The sequence below is a fragment of the Kogia breviceps genome, chromosome 13 (genome assembly GCF_026419965.1).
Source record: "Kogia breviceps isolate mKogBre1 chromosome 13, mKogBre1 haplotype 1, whole genome shotgun sequence".
Classification (NCBI taxonomy): Eukaryota; Metazoa; Chordata; class Mammalia; order Artiodactyla; family Physeteridae; genus Kogia; species Kogia breviceps.
Window position 1 is genome coordinate 50576260 of NC_081322.1, and position 22221 is coordinate 50598480.

The following is a 22221-nucleotide window of genomic DNA, read 5'->3' on the forward strand; positions in this document are numbered from 1 at the left end:
AGCAGTTTTGCCCACCATTGCTTTTGCAATGTAACTGCAACTGTCAGCATAGTAAAAAAAAGGCAGAAAGTCTTAGTGTTATTATAAAAATATAATAAGCTTTGATTGTGTAGATCCCCTGAGAGATTTCAGGGACATCTAGTGATCTGCAGACCACACAGGTTAAGTGGCAACCTTGACTATGGTGTTGTGGTCTCAATGCTAGGGCCTTCCATAGACATTACTAACACAGACATAGATTTTAGCACATTTTTTTCTACTATATTATTCTTTAAGAAGAATACTTCTAAAGTAACAGTGAGGCATAATCATCTAGGAATATCATATTTAAATATAAAGAAAAAAACTCAAATTAGAGTAAAATTTCAAGACGTCACTAACATCCGTGGCACAGCTAGACATCTCACTTAGGAGTTTTCATTTGCTCTCAGGTGCTGCTTAATCTACCACTGTTTTTCCAAATCAGCTTGAGAACATTTCTTTCAGCTACTCTGAATCTTTATATGCCTGGTCAAAGTCCCTAAGGATCTGAAGTGAGGGCTTCTAGCACAATACTTTCTTCTACGGTAAAGTTGGCTCTCCTGGCAGGAAGCCTTTATCTGCTGGCTTAAATTGACTAAAGTACCCTGTTTGCTCTTACAATTTCTCAACCCTTAAAGACTCAGGCTCCTCTCCCATCCTGTAGCCAAACAGAACAAGAAAAATGTTATGAAATAGAATACTCTTGCTAGTCTGGGTAAACCCTGCTAGTCATTAGCACAAAGGAACAATTTTCTTATCTATATAACCAGTTTATTATAGGCTAGCAGCCCCACAGTACCCTGACCAGATATTCCCTTGCTGACTAACAGCTTTAAATGTGCTTACAGATCATCATGCTCACAGTTATGCATGAAAAATAAACAATCTAGTTCCCCTGGTAACATTTACAGTCTGTCTTATGACAGAAGCCTATTTATTAAAGGAACCATGCTCCCTTTCCCCTTTTCTAAAGACGCTCCAACAAGATTTGTGCTTTTCTTGGTGCTCCTTCTCTCTGTTGCTAGAACAGTGCTGGGTATCATAAAGAGTTAAAACAATGCTTAACTTTTTAAAATTATTAATTATTGAAGTATATTTGCTTTACAATGTTGTTAGTTTCTGTTGTGCAGCAAGGTGAATCAGCTATACATATATATGTATCCCCTCTCTTTTTCATTTAATTTTAATTTAATTTAATTAATTATTTATATTTTTTTGGCCGAGTCGCGTCTTAGTTGCGGCACATGGGATTCTTCACGGAGGCATCAGTATTTTTCCTCGTGGCATGCAGGCTTCTCTCCAGTTGTGGTATGCAGGCTTCTCTCTAGTTGTGGCATGCGGGGTTTCTCTCTCTAGTTGTGGCACAGGGGCTCCAGAGTGCGTGGGCTCTGTAGTTTGCAGTACTTGGGCTCTCTAGTTGAGGTGCAAGAGCTCAGTAGTTGTGGCGCATGGGCTTAGTTGCCCCACGCCATGCGGGATCTTAGTTCCCCTACCAGAGATCGAAGCTGGGTCCCCTGCGTTGGAAGGCGGATTCTTTACCACTGAACCACCAGGGAAGTCCGTATATCCCCTCTCTTTTGGATTTCCTTCTCATTTAGGTCATCACAGAGCACTGAGTAGAGTTCCCTGTGCTATCCAGTAGGTTCTCATTAGTTATCTATTTTATACATAGTAGTGTATATATGTCAATCCCGATCTCCCAGTTCATCACACCACCATCCACCCCCCACCCCTGGTATCCATACTTCCATCCTCTACGTCTGTGTCTCTACTTCTGCTTTGCAAATAAGTTCATCTGTAACAACAATGCTTAACTTTTGACTTACATTGAGCCCATTGTCCACTATTGGGATTCAGATAGTTAGGATAAAGGCCTTGTGGTTTTTCCAGGTTGTTAAGTACTGTTCGAATATTCATTACCTACAATAGAAAATGGAATGTTACTATGAAAATATGAAAAACAAGTTTGGTGCCATTCTTCTCTCTTTCTTGATTACATTCTTCCATGTTAGAAAAAAAAAATTGATTTAAACGATGCAGAATTAGAGCAAAGAGAGTTGCCACCAGCTTACAAAAATAATAACTGTAAGTGAATTCAGTCACACTGATCTACCACATGCCAGACACCATAGAAGGAACTAGGATGTATCAGTGGATAAACAAAGTCATTACCATTTTGGAATTTGCATCCAGTGGAGTGAGACAGCTAACAAACAAACAAATATATCAGGTGGTAATAAATGCTGTGAAAAAAATACAAAAGAGTAAATGGGACAGAGTGATGTGAGGTGGTGAGGCTGCACTCTGTTAGTCAGGGTGGTCTGGAGAGGCTACTGGGAGAGGGTTTCAGCAGAAATTTAAAGGAATGAAGGAGTAAGTCATGCAGAGCAATGGAGGAAGAGCACGTGGGCAGAAGGAAGGGCAAGTGCAAAAAAGCCCTGAGAAAAGAGTGGGTTTGGCAAGACCACCAAGGACGGAGGTGAGGAAGCAAAGGGGAGAAAGTCGGAGAGCCTAGAGGTGGCCAGGGCCCACATCCTGCAGGCCTCACAGACCATAATGTGGGCTCATCTTATTCTGAGTGTGACGCAAAGCCATTGAAAACTTGTGTTTTTACAGGATCAGTGTGACTGAGGGGGCAAGGGAGGAAGTGGTAGTCAGATGGCTACTGTACAGTCCAGGTAAGAGATGATGGATCCCTGGCCTAGGGCAGCAGCACAGGTAACAGGATACAAAGGATTTCTTGATGGATTGGATCTGAGGTTTACCAAAAAGAGAGGAACCAGGATGACCTCAAGATTTCTGGTCTGAGCCATTGGGTAAACGAAGGCGTCTTTACCCAGATAACGAAGACTAGAGTAAAAGCCACTGTAGGGGCTGAGTCTGAGACATTATAAGTGGGAGTTGTCTGATAGACCTTTCAGTGGAAATGTTGAATATGTACTTAGCTATAGAGTCTGGAGTTCAGGGGACAGGTTGGAATTGAAATTACAAATGTGGAGTTAACAGCCTACAGATAGTATGTAAAGTCATGAGATTGGATGAAATAATGGAGAGAGTGAATGTAAAAAGAAGAGGCCCCGGTTTGAGTCCTGGGGTTTTCCAATGTTTAGAGGTTGGGGTGATGAAGAAGATCCAAAATAGGAGACTGAGAAGGAGCACCTGGCAAAGACAGAGGCAAGCCAGGGATAGAGAATGCCCATGGAGAAGGAAGTGATCAAGTGTGCTGATGCTGAGAGGGAGAGGGGGAGGGGGAGGGAGAGAGAGGGAGAGGGAGATGGGGAGGGAGAGGGAGAGAGGGGGGAGGAGAGAGAGTGGGGGAGGTGAGGGGGACAGGGGGAAGGGAGAGGGAGAAGAAGAGAAAGGGAGAGGGAGATGGGGAGGGAGAGGGAGGGGGGAGAGAGAGGGAGAAGGAGGGAGATGGGGAGGAAGAGGAAGGGAGAGGGAGAGGGAGGGAGAGGGAGATGGGGAGGGAGAGGGAGATGGGGAGGAAGAGGGAGGGAGAGGGAGATGGGGAGGAAGAGGGAGGGAGAGGGAGGGGGAGGGAGAGGGAGATGGGGAGGAAGAAGGAGGGGGGAGGGAGAGGGAGAGGGAGATGGGGAGGAAGAGGGAGGGAGAGGGAGGGGGAGGGAGAGGGAGATGGGGAGGAAGGAGGGGGGAGGGAGAGGGAGAGGAAGAGGGAGGGGGAGGGAGAGGGAGATGGGGAGTGAGAGGGAGGGGGAGGGAGAGGGAGATGGGGAGGAAGGAGGGGGAGGGAGAGGGAGAGGAAGAGGGAGGGGGAGGGAGAGGGAGAGGGAGATGGGGAGGAAGAGGGAGGGAGAGGGAGAGGGAGATGGGGAGGAACAGGGAGGGAGAGGGGGAGGGGGAGGGGAGTGGTGAGAATGACCACTGGATCTGGCAACACAGCCCTCACTGGTGTTGCTGGGAGATAAGCCCGGTGGGAGAGCATTCAAGGGAGTGGGAGTCAAGAAGAGAAGATAACAAACACAGACAACACTTCAAAGAATTCTGCTGTAAAGGGGAGCTGACAAGTGGGGTGAAAGCTAAGGGCAGAGTGGTGGGGTGATGGGTGTGTTTCTTGAAAATTAGAAACTGATTCAATTCAACACAGACAACACTTCAAAGAATTCTGCTGTAAAGGGGAGCTGACAAGTGGGGTGAAAGCTAAGGGCAGAGTGGTGGGGTGATGGGTGTGTTTCTTGAAAATTAGAAACTGATTCAATTGCTACTTTGCATTTGTAAAACACTTTGAGTTTAAAAAGTCTTTCATGTATATGGTTCACACAGTCCACAAAACACTATAGTTTTAGATAAGGGAAAAAATTCAGAGACGTAAAGTTACTTGCTTGAGGTGTAGATAATCAGACATGTAAGCGAGGCTCTCTTGCACTGAGTTAGAATGGTGCCATAAAAAGAATGGTTTACTGTTTGGTTAAATGAAATACTGCATGTAACAAAACTTCATAAAGCGCTACATTAAAATTGGTGGTTCTTTTCCACATTCCGTATTACTAAATCTCCCCAGAGAGGGATATTGTTTCCAACAAGTACTTTTTTGCAGTGCAAGGTATATTGGAGAATCTCACCTTATCAGCAAAGATGGGGTTTCCTGATAAGTAGCTCAAGTGTATAAACTCCAAATGCAGAGTTCCAAATTCTGCCAAAATACTGCTGCCTCCTGAGGCCCAGGGCCAATTCCTTCCAATCCCACTAAAGAAGAGAAGAAAGTGAAGAGTTACGGGTCAGAATGATTCCATTTTTTGCAGCTCTAAGTAGTAGAAGTGAAAGAGACAGCTTTTGAATAATGGCACCTCAGTTAATAGTTTGCTCCGTATATTTTAAAATATCCAGCGTTGTTTTCTTTGGCTACTGGTTTCAGGCTTTGATGCCTATCTTCAAATTGAAAATTACTTTTGACTTAAGTCAGAAAGAAGTTGTTATGTGCTTGCTGTTGATGAACAAATATTTTAGAAGGTACAGGTGCCGTAAAGAGATATACACCCATTCCAAGTAGAATATAAAACAAAATCAGACCAAAACACCCCTATCATGCTCCATATCCCATATTAAGCCTTTCAACATTTTAATTAGCTTCAGACTGAGAGTCCAGGGACTTTTATAGACATTCACATTATATACAACATTTTTCTTGGATACAAGATATATTTCAAAGATTCGTTAGTTATATACTCATTCCACCCTGCTTTAAACTTCCTCCCCATTTACTAGACTTCCTTTATGTTTCCCTTCACACAGTTTTATCTATTTTCTAAGGCACTCATGTATTCCATGACCTATTTCATCTTAGCTCAAGAACTTCAACAAAATTATGCAATTCAAATCTGAAAGAGGTCAAAGGAATAAGCTTAAAAAATTACTGCCTTGTGGCTCATCTGAGTGAAATGCTTTTTAAAAAGAGTTAGTCCTAAACATACACTGACACAAATACACATAAAGTGGCTCTTGAGACATGGTCATACCCTTGGGTACAGTTTATTTCTGGAGAGCTACTTAAAATGTCAAACACAGGTGATAATTCAAATAAAGAATAAAGTCGATGATTCTCCCGACTAATAAATTCCAGAAAGCTGAAAACCCACATTTTGGTTTTCATTCAGACTCACATTTACTGCATGCCTACACTTTGCCAGGGACTGCACAGGGCACTGGGTTACAAGGATCCTTATAATGAATAAATCACTCTTAAGGACCTTATAGCGTAATGGGAAAGAAAGACCTAAGCGTAAATAATTCCAGTCACATACAGTAAGTGTCAAGTTAAATGTGTGAAGTGTTCTGAGCACCGAGGGCCAGGACATGCAACAATCCAACATGGAAGGGATCACAGAAGGCTTCTTCGAGGCGAGTCCTGAGTAGATTCTTGAAGGGTGAAAATAACAAGTAGTGAGGGAAGAATGGACAGAAGGAGAACCTGGACACAGAGAGACACACAGCAGAAGGGCTAGCCAGGAACCTGAGGTAGCTCCTGAGACTGGTGAATGAAGGGAAGGGAAGGTGGCAGGAGAGAAGGCTGCAAGGTTAAGTTGAAGCCAAACCTTGCAGGCTTGTGGATTTCTCACTTTCCTCTTTCTAAGTTGGCCCCATTGACATACGGATCTTGGTGTCCCCTAGGTTTCCTATCCCCTTTGTTTTTCATTTTACACATTCACAACCCTGGGTAAACCCTTCCAGTTCTGTCACTGCTTCTGCCACAGGCATGCTGAGGATGCTGATGAAAAGGAAACCAATGATGACAATCTGATATCTGACACTGTAGGCTGCCACCCTCTTATTACCTGTTTCTTTTTGGAGTAAAAGCTAGATTTTGCTCCCAAACACGGATTTATAGTAAACCTAATAAAAAATAAACAGAAGTAAAAAACAGAGATCTGAAAACCACATATTCATTTATTTTGGAAAATGCCTTACATTTATTACCTTCTGGGACTGAGAGTCAGTTTTTATTTTCATCGTTGGCTTAGATAAAAGGAATATCCAATCATCCAAATAGGATGAACAGCTACTTTCAAATTTTATTAACATATGGCAAAAGCACACAGTAATTCATCACTAATTTGCTGTCATGACATGTTATTTTTTTTATTCCAACTGTTCTATCACTGACCAAAGTCAATAAAGCTATTTAGCAAAACTCCAAATTTCTATGTTCCAGAGAAACTATAAAAGCCACAATATCAGGGCAAGAAGGAATGATGACTTCACCCTGGAGAAGGAAGAGGATGGCGTGCTGAGGAGCCCAGCCCAGTTTCCAGATCTTCAGGGACTGGTTCTTTTCAAATTAAGGGTGTTAGAGGCTGTAGCAGCACACTCAGATGTGAAATTTAAGCAGTATATGTACTAAATAAAATTCAAGTTATTTTTGTATGCAGGCATTTGTTCTCTGCTATTAATGTGGTTAATCAAGAGAAAATCAGAGACATACTGAAAAAATTTCAATATGTTAAAAAAAAGATTTTAAAAGGTTTATATATATATATATATATATATATATATATATATATATATATATATATATATAAAATCTCTTTGTCTTTGCCCACATTCATATCAGAAGGAAAACAGCACTGTATCACTAATTATATAGGGAGCAAAACATTAAAAGCACTAGCAAAGGATATGTCATGTGAACAGAAAGGAAGGGGGGTTTCGAATACATATATGTTTATATGAAAGTATAGCTTTGGTTGCCATTCTTTCGATCTACAAAATTAATGTGTTTCAGTAAAATTATAAGATCAATGGTTACACTGGCTCTTAAATGTAAATCAGGGAAGGGTTTCAAGAAATCAGATAGGGCATCATTATATCTAGATATTAAATAAGGTCATTTGCCTTTTCTTAGGCAAAGCTGCAAAGACATGGAGATTGGCCTGGAAAGCATGAGGCACATGCCATGGGCCATCAATCACAGCTGAAATACCTGTGTGTCGGGGAAGTGGCTGCCTCCTTGCACAGCTAATGTATAGCGAGTCAGAACCAAGTTTTGGTCACTCACAGAACAGTTTCTAAGACATTTTTGTCTCTAAATTCTATGAGTCTACTGAAAAAAATCTATCTATTTATATGGCTCTAATTTCTTTTTTTTGGTATTTTTATTTTTAAATTTTTTTAAACTTTTTATTTTATATTGCAGGATAGTTGATTAATAACAATGTGTTAGTTTCAGGTATACAGCAAAGTGATTCAGTTATACATATACATGCATCTATTGTTTTTCAAATTCTTTTCCCATTTAGATTGTTACATAATATTGAGCACAGTTCCCCGTGCTATACAGTAGGTTCTTGTTGGTTATCCATTTTAAATACAGCAGTGTGTACACATCAATCCTAAACTCCCTAACTATCCCTCCCCCACCCTTATATGGCTATAATTTCTAAAATAATATATATGGACAGTGGGCATTTGACATGAATATGGTGAGTTTGTGATAAAGGGAAATGAGTCAGGAAAGATTCTGCTCCCTTGGTCTGGGAGTCAGGGTGCCCTGGGCATCCCCACGATACCAAAGGCTAAGCTTTCTAGACCTCTGGCTCAAAATGAATTTAATTTGAGAGAATAGGGGATTTTAAATGTCTTTAACTTTAGTTCTGCTATCATAGTATTTTAAAGGCAATCATGTTCTCTATCTATCTTTATTTTACAAGCACTAATAATATTTTAGAAAAGTATTTTAAAGATAAAATAACAGTTTGTGTTCAGAAACTGTATGTTCCATAAGGCAGGCATGAAAGGGAAGAACATTTGAATATTGCCAATATTGTTATAATGACTGCATTTTAAGCCAAAATGATGACTCAGCATATGTAAATATATACAGACACAAAAAGGCAATTAACATGACTGGGGAGCTGTCAAGTGTTTGGTTCAGAGAATCCTGGAATAGAACTTCAAACTTTGCTATCATTCTAATTTCATTTATTTCAGTTTCCTCCTGTCTCCAGTTCTTCCATTTTAAATTGGAGTATTATTTAGTACATGTGTCTCAACTTTTAATTTAATTTAAAATTTCACTATTCTACAAAGGTAATAAATCTTTGAAAGTAAAACATCACATCAGAAAATAACTGGTTATGGCAATTGCAATTAGAAACATGTCTTTTAAAAAACTGAGTTGCTATGATTCTTTTGAAAATGTGGATTACTGTGTTGTTGCTCTAGAGACTATAATTTGAATGTGGTTTAGTAGCAGCTGTAATATACTTCCTCATTCTACTGCACTCAAAAGCAAGAAGGTATAATTATTTACTGAACTCATAACTCTGATAAGCAATGGGTGTTATGCGTTTTCCCTTCTCTCTCTCGGGAATGGTTAATAGCTCCAGAGGAAGGAAGTACAGTACTAATGATGTTATTCTACGCACGTTTGAATCCCGTGGGAGAGCTGCTCTTTTGCCAGAGCTTGTAATGAATCAAGTAGCTGGAGGATTGCTCTGGATTGATGGTATACGCCTTCAAAATAATCTTAAATCTAGGTACCTGAAGTTATATGCTATAGTTACTCCCCAGATACAATTTGGAATATTAACAAATACATTTATTTACTTAATATAATCAAATGCAACAAATAAAGAATTCACAGAACTGAAACAATTCTAAAAAATTGCCAGATGAATATGTAAGCAAAACATTAAATAGTTCTAAAGTCTTGATTAGCTATAGACTTTCAATTTACTCTTCCTTGCTGCTTGCTCTTCTCTGCTAAATGGGACAATAAAGAAATTTTCTTGAGGATTCTTGTCTGAATAATTTCCGATTAGCTGATCAGTAAACAAACTCCTTTCAAGTTCATAGTCCAAAATACAGCTTATTCCTTGTGGCTATGGAGTTAACAAGTTTTGGAAGAAAAAAATTTCCCACATTCTATATAGCATGGTAAAGCTTTACTTATGTTTGCAAATGACGGGGCACACAAGGATATTTAATTCAAAACAGCAGATAATCCAATAATATTCCTTTTGGATTTTAGCATAGCTTAGGAAAACAATAATTGGAAAGTTCATGATGATTGTTTCGTTTAAATGTATTCCAAAAGCTAACTGATTTTGAGATGAAGCAATTTCAGCTTCACTTATTACAAATGCTTCCTTCCTGCAAAGGCTTGCACAGTGCCAATCTTTCAAGTTTGTAGTCTGAGACCTCATTAAGACTTGGACTAACAATTCCAGGGACTGCCATTCTAAGACTAGTCAAGATTCTACTGTAGCTCATGCACAGAAATTCTGACTGGGGAGCACTAGTGTCCTGAGGGCTATCCTATCAGGGAAAGCTGGCTAATAAAGGGTGGCCACTTGACTGAATTCATTCATAATCCAATACTTACTGCTTCCGAACAGCAGCATGTGGTTTATATCGCCAAAGAATTTTCATACGTAAGTTTTTTTAAGCAAGGGCCCAAATAATTTTTTAAAATTATCCACATCTTGTCCCACTTTGTAGGTATTTATTTTAGACAGAATTGAAACTGAATATTTATTATTTTAGTTTATTCTCACAGTCAATACTGCTGTCCTTGTATTTGACTATCTTGGATTGGAGGATAGGCTGGGGGCTACAAAGACTGAGATGATGAGAAGTCCTAATTCCATAATTAACCTGCTCCTAAGGTTCAAAGATGCTAAAATTCTGTTTTCCAGCTGCCCTTCGGGTAAGACCCCCTTGCTAACCAAACCACTTTCAACAGACTGAAAATAAGTTGAATGTAGTTTCTGCCCAGTTATTGGGCAAACTGGGATGTCCTATCATTAGGTCAGAGAACACCACCAAAAGGCAGTACTGATGAGAAAGCATTTCAGTGCCCTTAGGATGTGTGGGCATGCACATACATTTACTTTATCACACTTAAAAAAAACCATATTCTACCTGTTGTTTTAAATATACATTACATTTTTCACAGACATTTCCCATGTCAATCAAGTACAGCATCGTTGTTGTCGAGTATTGAGTGCACAGTATCTGACTGAATGGATGTATTCTAATTTACTTAAACATACCCCTACTGATGGACACGGAAGCTAATTTATTTTTTATTTTTAAGTTTTTTTTCCCCACTGTAAACAATTTAGTGGTATGTCTAGACCTTTTATAAAGCTAACTTATTTCTTAATAAAAATGCCTACATTGATTCCAGCTGGAAGATGTTAATTGAATTGTCTAAACCGATAATGAGGATGGATTTCGGAATGTGTATGGGAGGCATAAATGGCCACTATTTACAGTTACTTCTCTTTACAAAGTGGGCCAATGGTATCCCATCGCATTTGGTAGCCTCTAGAACTCCTGCGATAGCTCAAATTCATTTGTTGAAATCACATTAAGTCCTTTAAAACTGGTGAGGTGGAAGTTACAGACAAGGATCTATATCCACTTTTCTGAAAAACCTCAGGAGGGAACAGAAGCATAGTATAGTCCATCTTCCAAATGGTAATTCACTAATAATAGTTTGCCAGAACGTCCCTTCCTTTTAGATACAATTATTCCACTATTGTAAGAGGTTAACACATAACATCATTCCAAAACATTACTTAAGATCCAAGACTACAGTCAGATTTGGCTATGTTTATTCATCTCTTTTTCTGCCTTTCATTCTATGGGTCTATGGCTCATCTACAGATCAAGATAAATGAAATCAGTACAGATCCCAGGCTTTTAATTTTCCAAATGGTATACAACAGTCTCTTTCCACAACCAGAATGGCCAGGATTTCTCCTTTCTACTAGATTCTAAGATCCTCAGGGACCCAGATTCTGCTTTATGCACCTCTGTAATCCCAAAGTCTAGGGTATTAGACATTCCCTAGTGATTAATAAATGAGTTATTATACTTCAGGGTGGGCAATAAATTGTTTTTAAGGCAAGATCAGTAAAATAAATGCTAAATTAAGGAAGCTGTAGTGGGAAAATGTAGCTAAATGCTATTCAAATTCCCAATGATGAATCAGCAAGAAAGTTCAAGAAAATAGATGATATAGAGGTAATCAGAGCTAAGAACTAGGGCATTCTTTTAAGCTGCGTTATGTAAATTTAGATATTTCTCTTATCATCTAATGGAAATCTAATCAGCCAAAAGAAACTAGGTGGTTAGTTAAACCACCTTATCATTTGAAATGGTAGCATTAGTTTTGAACTTTTACATAAGGATCATGCAAACAAAAATGTGTGCATAGCTTGTGGGAAGAACAAACAGGTTCAGGGATTACTCTGAACAGATGCTGGAGAATAAAGCTACCAAGCTATTGCATTCTCATTTTTCTGCCTTCTGCCTACAACGTATGGTTCCGAGACCGTGGAAAACTGTGTTATGAAACAGTGTGGCAACTAAAGTTTTAAAAACATGAAGATTAGGAAAAATCATGACACATGCATAAAGAGGACAATCGAGAATAAAGAATAAAGAGGAAGAATAAATTGTTGAGGAAAACTCAACAGTAAAGACAGGTGTGCTCTACCAAATGTAAAACCGATGGCTAGTGGGAAGCAGCCGCATAGCACAGGGAGATCAGCTCGGTCCTTTGTGACCACCTAGAGGGGTGGGATAGGGAGGGTGGGAGGGAGGGAGACACAAGAGGGAAGAGATATGGGAACATATGTATATGTATAACTGATTCACTTTGTTATAAAGCAGAAACTAACACACCATTGTAAAGCAATTATACTCCAATAAAGATGTTAAAAAAAAAAAAAAAAAAAAGATGTCCTCAACAGAACATTGAGCTACTATGATGAAATCAACGACTGTTCTGTTTTGGCTCTCACTGACATCCTTATATAAAATATAGTCAGTGCTAAAGGATCATCTGTGTATAACTAGCTATATGCTGCCTTGTGATGTCTTCTCTGTTATTTACCTTTCCACATGCTGAAATTCATCTCTCTAACCTGAGAATACGACCTAAAGGTGGAGATACAATTGTTTCTTTTACCACCACTGCCCCTTAAAATAGATATTCACATAGTAAATGCCATAAGTTGATGACTGATGCATGTATATATTTCAGCAGCCAATCCATTTCTAATATTACTGTAACTCATATTTTTTTTCTATAAAATTCAGAAAGTAGTCTAAGGTTTACTACTTACAGTTAAAATATTTTACATGTATAGACACTTTCAATTGTTTACCTTTAACTTACATGTTTATATATTTTCAGTAATTAAGATTCATTATACTATAGGAAAAAATACTTAAAAAATGTAACTAACCCCCTAACAAACTTTCACAAAGTGAGAATAATCAAAATGGGTAGTTTACATGGTCTGACTTTGGGTAGCCTCATAATGCTGATGTGAACATTCGAAAAATGTTTCAAAATACTAAGCAAAATGGTTGGTGGAACTTTGATAGTAAAACTACCTATTTCCTAGTAGAATATTCGAACTATGAGCACTGACAAACTAACTTTTAAAAATCTTTATTTAATGTGTGTTAGCTCTGTAAAATGCCAAAGTGAATACGTGAGTACAGTACTTTGAGACCATACAATCATACTTATCTTAGCTTTAAGGAAATAATCAGATAAATGAGTGCTGACATAAAAATGTAGCTTTTGGTAACTTCGGTAGAAAACATTATAAAATGCTAAAATGCAAACATCAAAATAGTATTTTGAAATTAGAAAATAATAACCACTCTCATTTTACCTGTAAGGAAAAGGAAGAGAGAAAAAAACCCTTCCTTCTTTACCCTCTGCTAATGGAGGTTGGGCTTTATATTTCATTTAAGGTTCAGTGCAAACTTGCTGGCTCAGAGAATTTTATGTAATTATTAGGCCCCGAACACTGCTGTTCTTAACCCACTTAAGATAGTGTTTGGTGATATTATGAGAAGAATCTCCAGAGGAATCTGAAATGAAAGGGGAGAGGCTAGGCTTAGAACAAACTATACTAGACTAAGGTAAGACCAGACTTTCCAGAAAGATCTGGTCTGAAATGAGCTGTTGTGAAATAAAGCAATGAACTAGTAGGAGGATTCCAGGGTTTTATGGATTGGGGATAGTCTTGGTACAAAATAAATCTTACAGCTCTGATGAGTGTCTTCTTGTTCCATGAATGCCAATTTAAGAACAGTAACAATGTTTATGGGCTATTCCCCCCACCCCCTGTCCCCCATTCAAAATGAAAATGCTCTCTTGGGTCCTTGAGGAAAATGTACTTTCTTGGAATTTAAGATAACCTACTTCAGTTAATAGTAGGATGTAAAAGTGAAAAATGGCACAATTATCATGTAATGTTAAGCACTAAGAAGAGAATAAAACAGGCTGATGTGACAGAGTCTGATGGGGAGCTTTCTTTAGATGGGTTTGTTGGGAAGATCATGTTAAAGAGGAGAGTTTCAAGCTGAGACAAGCAAGATAAAAATGAAACTGTCGGTGAGGACCTGGGAATGGTTCCTGCAAGTGCGCTAAGGGGTCATGACTCTGAAAAATGTGAAAACAGAGGCTGGCTGTGTGGCTGTAGTGACAGGGACCTGGAGAGCTGATAAAGGGGCAGATCACCCAGGACTGGTAGGCCAGTGCAAGCATTTGATTAATTCTAAGTGCAATGGGGACTCACTCTAGGGTTTAAACAGGAGGTGATAAAATCTGATTTGCTTTATTAAAGTTCACTCTGGACACTGTGGTAAGAATGCACTATGTGAAAGCAAGACCTGGAAGTAAGCAAGCAGGCAGGTATCTAGGCAAGAGGCAGATGGTGGCTTGGATTAGTGCTAATTGTGGCGATGGACAGACATGGAGGGATTCAGGCTATGTCTGGAGGAAGAACCGGATTTGGGGATGAGGGAAGACCGGAATCAAGGATGATTTCTAGTTTTTTTGGCTTTAGCAGCTGGGTGGGTATTGATGCTACTTAAGAAGATGCAAAAGACTGACACAGGAGCAGGCATGATAAAGAAAAGCACGAGTTCTCTCTTTCAGATTTTGCTATAATAACCATCATTTATAATTACAAGGACAAAGTCAAATTTGATCATTTTAATTTTCCTTTTTTAGTTTTTTTTATAAACATCAATTTATTCAATTTGAGGAAATTTTCAGTTTGAAGAAATCTTTTTCTTCTCATACTCTAGATCCTAATATTTTTCAGAGTAAACACCATCAATAATTTACTGAAATCTCCTAGTACATGGTCATTAGACAGAACTTTAAAAAATACAAATGGAAGTATGCTATACATATTACCATATACTGTGTTTCATGAAAGAGTTAAGTACCTTGGTTCTCTACTGCATTATAGCTGCATAGCATTTCAGTGTGTGGGTGTACCGTGACTTATTCAATCATTTGTCTCTGTTCTCAAGTTTTGCTATTATAAACAATGTTGCACATTCATGAGTAGGTCTCTAGGATAAAATCCTACAAGTGGAATTTCCAGGTCATAAAGTATGTATTTAAAATTTAATAAACACCACCCAATTACCTTCTAACGAGTTTGTGTGAAAACACAAACTGAGTGTGCATGAGAACATTCTAGCTACTAACTCTGGGTATTTATCAAATTTTTAAAACTTGGTGAGTTTTCTAGGTTAAAAATAACATCCTAATGCTATTTTAATTTGTATTTATTTATGAGCTTCTGACGTTCAATGGCCAATGTGCATCTTTTTCTGAGAAGTACATGTTTATGAAACTGTCTCATTTATGTATTGGTGTTACTGCCTCTCCCACTTCTATTACTTTTTATAAATTAAAAAAATTATATAAGTAATGTATACACATTGTTATAAATGAAACAAAGTAAAGATGAACTGAGAAACAGCTAAATATTGAATCCCTACCCCCTTGTAATGTCTCTCACCTGTAAATCCTAGTTAACCAATGTTTTCCACCCATATGCATACAAACATACAGATATATATCTATACAGATATATAACTCAAGGATTTGTTCTTTCCAATAAAAGATATTACATTATATACATTACTTCTGTAAGGTACCTGTCTCAATTAGCAGCTCATCACAGACACTTTCTAGGATAATCATTTTTAACAGCTGCATAATAATATTCCATAAAATGGATAATCACATGTCATTAAGCCAATCCTCTACTGATAAACAGGTAGATGTCTTCTAATTTTTAAATACTATAGTTATGCCATATTAATGATCCATATTCATACTAATGCTTTTAGAAAGAGCTTTTTATACATTAAGAAAACTTGCCTTTTATCCATCATGTGTTTTGCCAATTTTTTCCCAAGTTGCTGTTTGTCGTTTGATTTTAGCCATTTTTTGCAGCTATATTAATTTTTATTTGGTAAAAATTTCCAATTTTTTCCCTATATATGTTCGGGGTTCTGTGTCCTATTTACAAAATCTTCTCCCTTCACCCAAGATTATGCTTTAAAAATCCTGAAAATCTGGGCAATAACTTCTTCTTTTAAAAGTTAGATTCAACACTGAAAATCAAAGTATTATTGTATATAAGTAAGCATAAAATTTACATTTTTAACTATAAGTATATTGTTTCTCAAGTCATGTAACACTTTTTAAAAAACTGTATTAGGTGCACCTGTTCAATAGCTTAGCTAATTATAGCTATTGAATATTTAAGTATTCTAAAGTTAATTTCTCTCAGTATTTCTTTTTGATCCTACTGCAAATTTACTTATTTCTTCCCTGTAGAGATTTAATAGTTTCATCAATATTTCCCCATTAATGGAGGAGAAAAAAAGTTGCATTTAAACAATAATGGAGAATATTTTATCCAAAAAGACAACAGAGAGGCTACAGGTAAATCAGAGAATGGACTGCATAATCTTCAAAGATTATTTATGCATTTAGAGAACATTTAGGTGTGACCTTGAGCAAGTCCTTTAAACTCTCTAAGGCATCCATCTCCTGATCTTTAAAACAAAGTAACACCTATGCAACCCACCTCCTACTATTTTAGCAGGATCAAATGGGATAATACACATGAAAGTGCTTTGAAAATATAAAGAGTTTCATCCAGAAAAGTATTTTTATCTTTTGAATTAAGCAACAGACATTTAGCTAACCAAAAGAAATCTGGTTTTGGTTTTTTTCTGTTCAATTTTAGATATCTGCTCAATAAAAATAAATTAACCAAATGTTCACTTGGAGGTAGAAATTATAATGCAATAATAAGGAAACAAAGTAAGGCATTCCCAAGTTTTAAAAGTATAACAAATTGCTACCATTAACAGCCAACTTCCTTAAAGCAATTTAATTGCTGTAAAGCTACCAAATATGCAGCACTTTAAGAAAGCTCTTATATGTCTTGAAAGTCCTCTAGAAAAAGGTAATTCAAAAAATATTCTTAGGGACTTCCCTAGTGGCGCAGTGGTTAAGAATCTGCCTGCCAATACAGGGCACATGGATTTGGTTCAATCCCCGGTCTGGGAAGATCCCACATGCCGCGGAGCAACTAAGCCTGTGTGCCACAACTACGGAGCCTGCATGCCACAACTACTGAAGCCCACACTCCTAGAGCCCGTGCTCCACAACAAGAGAAGCCACCGCAATGGGAGGCCCGCGCACCTCAATGAAGAGTAGCCCACACTCGACGCAACTAGAGAAAGCCCGTGTGCAGCAACGAAGACCCAAGGCAGCCAAAAATAAATAAATTAATTTAAAAAAATCCTAGTAGTAAGAGACAGCTGCACAGACTGATGACACATTAATCAGGAAGAGTATGAAAATCCTGCCCAGGGATTCCCCTCCCCCTCTCTCCATCCTAGCCAAAGGTAAGAAATCTTAATTTGTTCTGGACAGGTACAGTATATCCCTTCTTCAAGGTGGCTAAATAATCAACTATGAGTCTTTAATGAATCATCATTTAAAAATTTTACACACTTATAAATATGCATAGCAAATTATTAAAGATTATTCTTGTAAATTATCCCCTGCTGAAAGAGGACTTACACAACAACATCCATTTTAGAATGATTTCCAAAAGACTATCACAGAAATCTTTCTTAGGCTCAAACTTGATCATTATGCCAACTACTTTACTATAGTAAATATGTAATGTCTGTAAAGGACATTATGATTTCCAAAGCTGCTGATCCAATCAACTGTGAACCAATGGGTTAAACCCAAGAGGAAGTTTAAAGCTTAATTCTAAAGGGTAAGGAGTTGGTAACTCAAAAATGTATTCTACTTGGCAAGTTTGAGTAGACATTGGTGTAAATAATTTCTTGAAATTAACCTAAATTTTAAATTTAATTAAGCTTTTTTTTTTTTTGCCTTCGCTGTGTCTTCGTTGTTGCGCGTGGGCTTTCTCTGGTTGCTGCAAGTGGGGGCTACTCTTCATAGGGGTGTGCGGGCTTCTCATTGTGGTGGTTTCTCTTGTTGTGGAGCATGGGCTCAGTAGTTGCGGCATGTGGGCCCTAGAGCGCATGGGCTTCAGTAGTTGTGGTGCATGGGCTTAGTTACCCCCGACATGTGGGATCTTCCCAGACCAGGGCTTGAACCTCTGTCCACCTGCATTGGCAGGTGGATTCTTAACCACTGGACCACCAGGGAAGTCCTAAACTTACTTTCATATAAGGTCTTGTTTGCAAGGGAAATAGTTTATATTTCATTCTTATTAGAATTACGTATAAATAATGAAGCAATGTAATAACCAATGTCAAAAATAATAGTCCTTCACACTTATTGGTAATTCACACATTAAAAATAGGCAATGGGTGTCCCTTTTAAACGAGAGCATGACAAGTAGGAGGTTGTTTATGTAATTCAATTAATCTTCTCAACAACTGCATAGGTAATATTACCTTACTATTTAACAAAGGAAACTGGGATTTAGCAAGGTTAGGTGACTTCCCTAAGGTCTTCAGTTAAATGGCAGGAATGGGATGGGGTTCCATGCTAGGTCTATTTCTAGAATGTGAGCTCTAACTCTTTTCACATACTACATCATGCCACTTTTTATGCTGCTAAATATGGTAGGGCCATGAAAATAAGCCAACTACCTGAGTCTAGGAGAGCAAAAGGAATTTATTAGCAGTGAAAACTGAGATATGACCAATCAGTATTCATTATTTGAAACAAGATGGTGTTTTAAGAAAGAAGAAAATAATATATATATAAGACTGACTCATAATATACTTAAAAAAAAAATAAAACTCCCCAGTGCAAACATGCTATAGAGATAACAAGAAAAATGATGCTGAAATCTTGCAACAAAATAAAGCAAGTTCAGTTTTTTAATGTCCCCCAAATGAACTCTAAATGTCCAGGTCAACAATAGTTCTAGATCCACACAAGCCTAATGCTTTACCAAAATCTGAAAAGTCTTTTGGGCATGAAAAATTATTTTTCTGTTTTTTTAGGATCCAGTTCTTAATGATAATTTAGGGCCATATTCTCCAATAATGTATGTTTTTGTTAGATATGTTTCAAAATATTAAAAAGCATTAAAAAAGTAAAGTTTTACTTCCAATTTCTACCTCATCTTCTCTTTTCCTATTCCCTCTCGCCACAGAGAATCATTATTGTCTCTTGAATCACTTTTCAAAGATAAATTTTTTGCCTATGCTAACAAATACGAATAAATATCCATCCCTTTTACATAAAAAGCAGACTAAACACTGTTAAGACCATATTCTTGTTTCATATTTAGAATATTCAGATACACTTTTATAAACTTTATTTTTAATAAAAATTTCAAATACATAGACAAAGTAAAGCAAAAGTTCAGTAAATACCTAGATTTACCTATATACCCACCACTTAGATTTAATAACTAGTAATATTTATATTGCCATATTTGCTTCATCTACATACCTATATGTAAGCATATTCGTATTCTTTTGAGGAATTATCATTATTTTTTAACATCTTTATTGGAATATAATTGCTTTAACAATGCTGTGTTAGTTGCTACTGTATAACAAAGTGAATCAGCTATACATATACATATGTTCCCATATCTCCTCCCTCTTGCTTCTCCCTCCCACCCTCCCTATCCCACCCCTCTAGGTGGACACAAAGCACGGAGCTGATCTCCCTGTGCTATGCGGCTGCTTCCCACTAACTATCTATTTTACACTTGGCAGTGTACATATGTCAATGCCACTCTCTCACTTCGTCCCAGCTTACCCTTCTCCTTCCCCATGTCCTCAAGTCCATTCTTTACCTCTGCATCTTTATTCCTGTCCTGCCCCTAGGTTCTTTAGAACCATTTTTTTTTTTAGATTCCATATATATGTGTTAGCATATGGTATTTGTTTTTCTCTTTCTGACTTACTTCACTCTGTATGACAGTCTCTAGCTCCATCCACCTCACTACAAGTAACTCAATTTCATTTCTTTTTATGGCTGAGTAATATTCCATTGTATATATGTGCCACATCATCTTTATCCATTGAGGAATTATTTTAATGAAATTATAGATAGCTAGTCATGAAATATTTCAGTATTCATCTCCAAAGAATAGGGACATTTTCCTATATAACCACAATATCATATGGCACCAAAGAACATTAATAATTTCTTCAAATCATGTAATACCTAGTCATTATCCAATCTCATCAACCAAATGACCTCAAAATGTAAAGAACCATTATTTTTTACAGAGCTCTTTTTGGCTGTAGTACTGCTGGCATAAGAGAAATAGTACAGGCTTCATCTAATACCAGAAGTTTACAGTGTTTATTTTTCATTTTTGTTGTTGTCACGTTATTTTTATTAGCACTTTTCATCTCTATCAAAAAAATACTGTCTAAACTTTACTTTGACATTGGCATAGGAAACTTTCCTCACCATGTTTAGCTTTCCACAGTTGGACATGCACAAAAAGTGTTATTTATATAATTATAGTTAACATCCTGAGCAGAGTTAGGAAATGGAGAGGAGAGTCTGGCTCCCCTTGTGGGAGAATCCTTCTTCTCTCTGTTCCACAAACTCTCTACTCACTGACCTTGCCAGGACTCTATCTAGTATTCTCAATTTATTATTTAAAACGAAGGGATATCAGTGGTGGTGATGGCTGCACAGCTTTTGAATATACTAAAAACCTTTGAACTGTACACTTTAAATGGGTGAATTGTATGGTATGTGAATTATATCTCAATAATGCAGTTTTAAAAAAAGAGAAGAGAGGTAATACATATAAAACTCATTCTAAAATATCTTAGAATTAGTTCCCTAAAGTGAAATTTAAAAATTTTCTATGTATTCTTAGCACTGAAAAAAAAAGCCTAATAATTAAACTAAATGAACTAAAGTTCCTATTTATTCTACTATTTTGATTATGTAACCATATTACAACTGTGACTCCTGCAAATATAAGTATAGTATGTGGAGACAGTTTACTAAAAAGTATAGTCAGGAATAATTTTTTGCTTTATAAAAACCAAATAATCTTTTAAGTAAAAAAATACACCTCATAATAAATTTAAAGTTATGTGACTTGAAGGGAAATAAGTAACCTCATTTTCATAGGTAATACTGACAACTGGTACAACCATTCTGCATGGGTGTTTGCCAAAATATATCAAAAATATTAATAATATTCAGACTTACTAATTTAATAATTCCATTTTCTAGAAATTTATCCTAAAGAAATAATTTAATTCTATTACCAAGTATAAAAACTTATATTTCCAAGTATAAATAAATGACTTGTACATTAGGGTATTATAATGTAAGACTGAAAAGAGCTTGGCTATCTAACAATAAGAGAAAGTTTAAAAATTCTGGCCCATTTAGAAGATCTTATAGTATGCAGCCATGTTGTAAGAAAATGTTTAACAACATGGAGGAATCTTTCTAATATTTTTTTTTTAAATGAAGGGACTTCTGGCTTCCAGTAATGGTGAAGGGAATTGGTTGGCAAATCCTCCAATAAGTAACAGTTATAAAATCAGGTATCTATCTATCTTTTAAAAGCACTAGAAAGTGACCAAAATCAGGCTTAATCTAAAAAAAAAGCACAGACCACTGAAAGACAGCCACTGCAATGAATTAAGAGTTCGAGTTAGTGACTTTTCCCCTGATCTCACAAAATTTCAATCCTACTTTAGACAGAGTTAAAGGTTGGCAGAGTAGCTGAAAATGTATATATATGTGTGTGTGTGTGTGTGTGTGTGTGTGTGTGTGTGTGTGTGTGTGTGTGTGTGTGGTGCGGGGGAGGGGTAGTCCATAGAAGTCACAGAAGGAGTGGGGCTAAAAATCTGAGTATACTCTCTGCCCAAATCCCTGGAGGACCACTAAATAAGATACCATTGGGTCACCAGGAAGACAGCTGACAGAAACCAGAGGAACACTTACCTCTGAAAGGCAGAACTGCACCGTATGAGATTTGTCAGTTTGCAGCTTTGTCTGACTCAGGTTACTCCTGAATCCAGCCCTAACTAAGAAGGCAGAAAGCTAGGGGCTTCCCTGGTGGTGTAGTGGTTAAGAATCCGCCCGCCAATGCAAGGAACATGGGCTTGAACCCTGGTCCAGGAAGATCCCACATGCCACGGAGCAACTAAGCCCGTGCACCACAACTACTGAGCCTGCGAGCCACAACTACTGAGCCCATGTGCCGCAACTACTGAAGCCCACATGCCTAGAGCCTGTGCTCCGCAACAAGAGAAACCACCACAATGAGAAGCCCGTGCAGTGCTATGAAGAGTACTCCCCGCTTGCTGCAACTAGAGAAAGCCCATGCACAGCAACAAAGACCCGATGCAGCCAAAAATAAATAAATAAATAAATAAATAAATAAATAAGTA

At 37.5% G+C, this 22221-nt stretch overlaps 1 protein-coding gene across 1 annotated transcript in view; it reads right to left on the bottom strand.

The window, feature by feature from the left end:
* MAN1A1 (mannosidase alpha class 1A member 1) overlaps positions 1-22221 on the bottom strand; it is a 172904-nt gene that overhangs the window by 29445 nt on the left and 121238 nt on the right. Inside the window, exons 7-8 of the mRNA XM_059083869.2 lie at positions 4605-4728; positions 1848-1941 (exon numbers count right to left, since the gene is read on the bottom strand). Coding sequence (XP_058939852.1) covers positions 1848-1941; positions 4605-4728 — 218 coding nt within the window. The remainder of the gene's footprint in view (positions 1-1847; positions 1942-4604; positions 4729-22221) is intronic.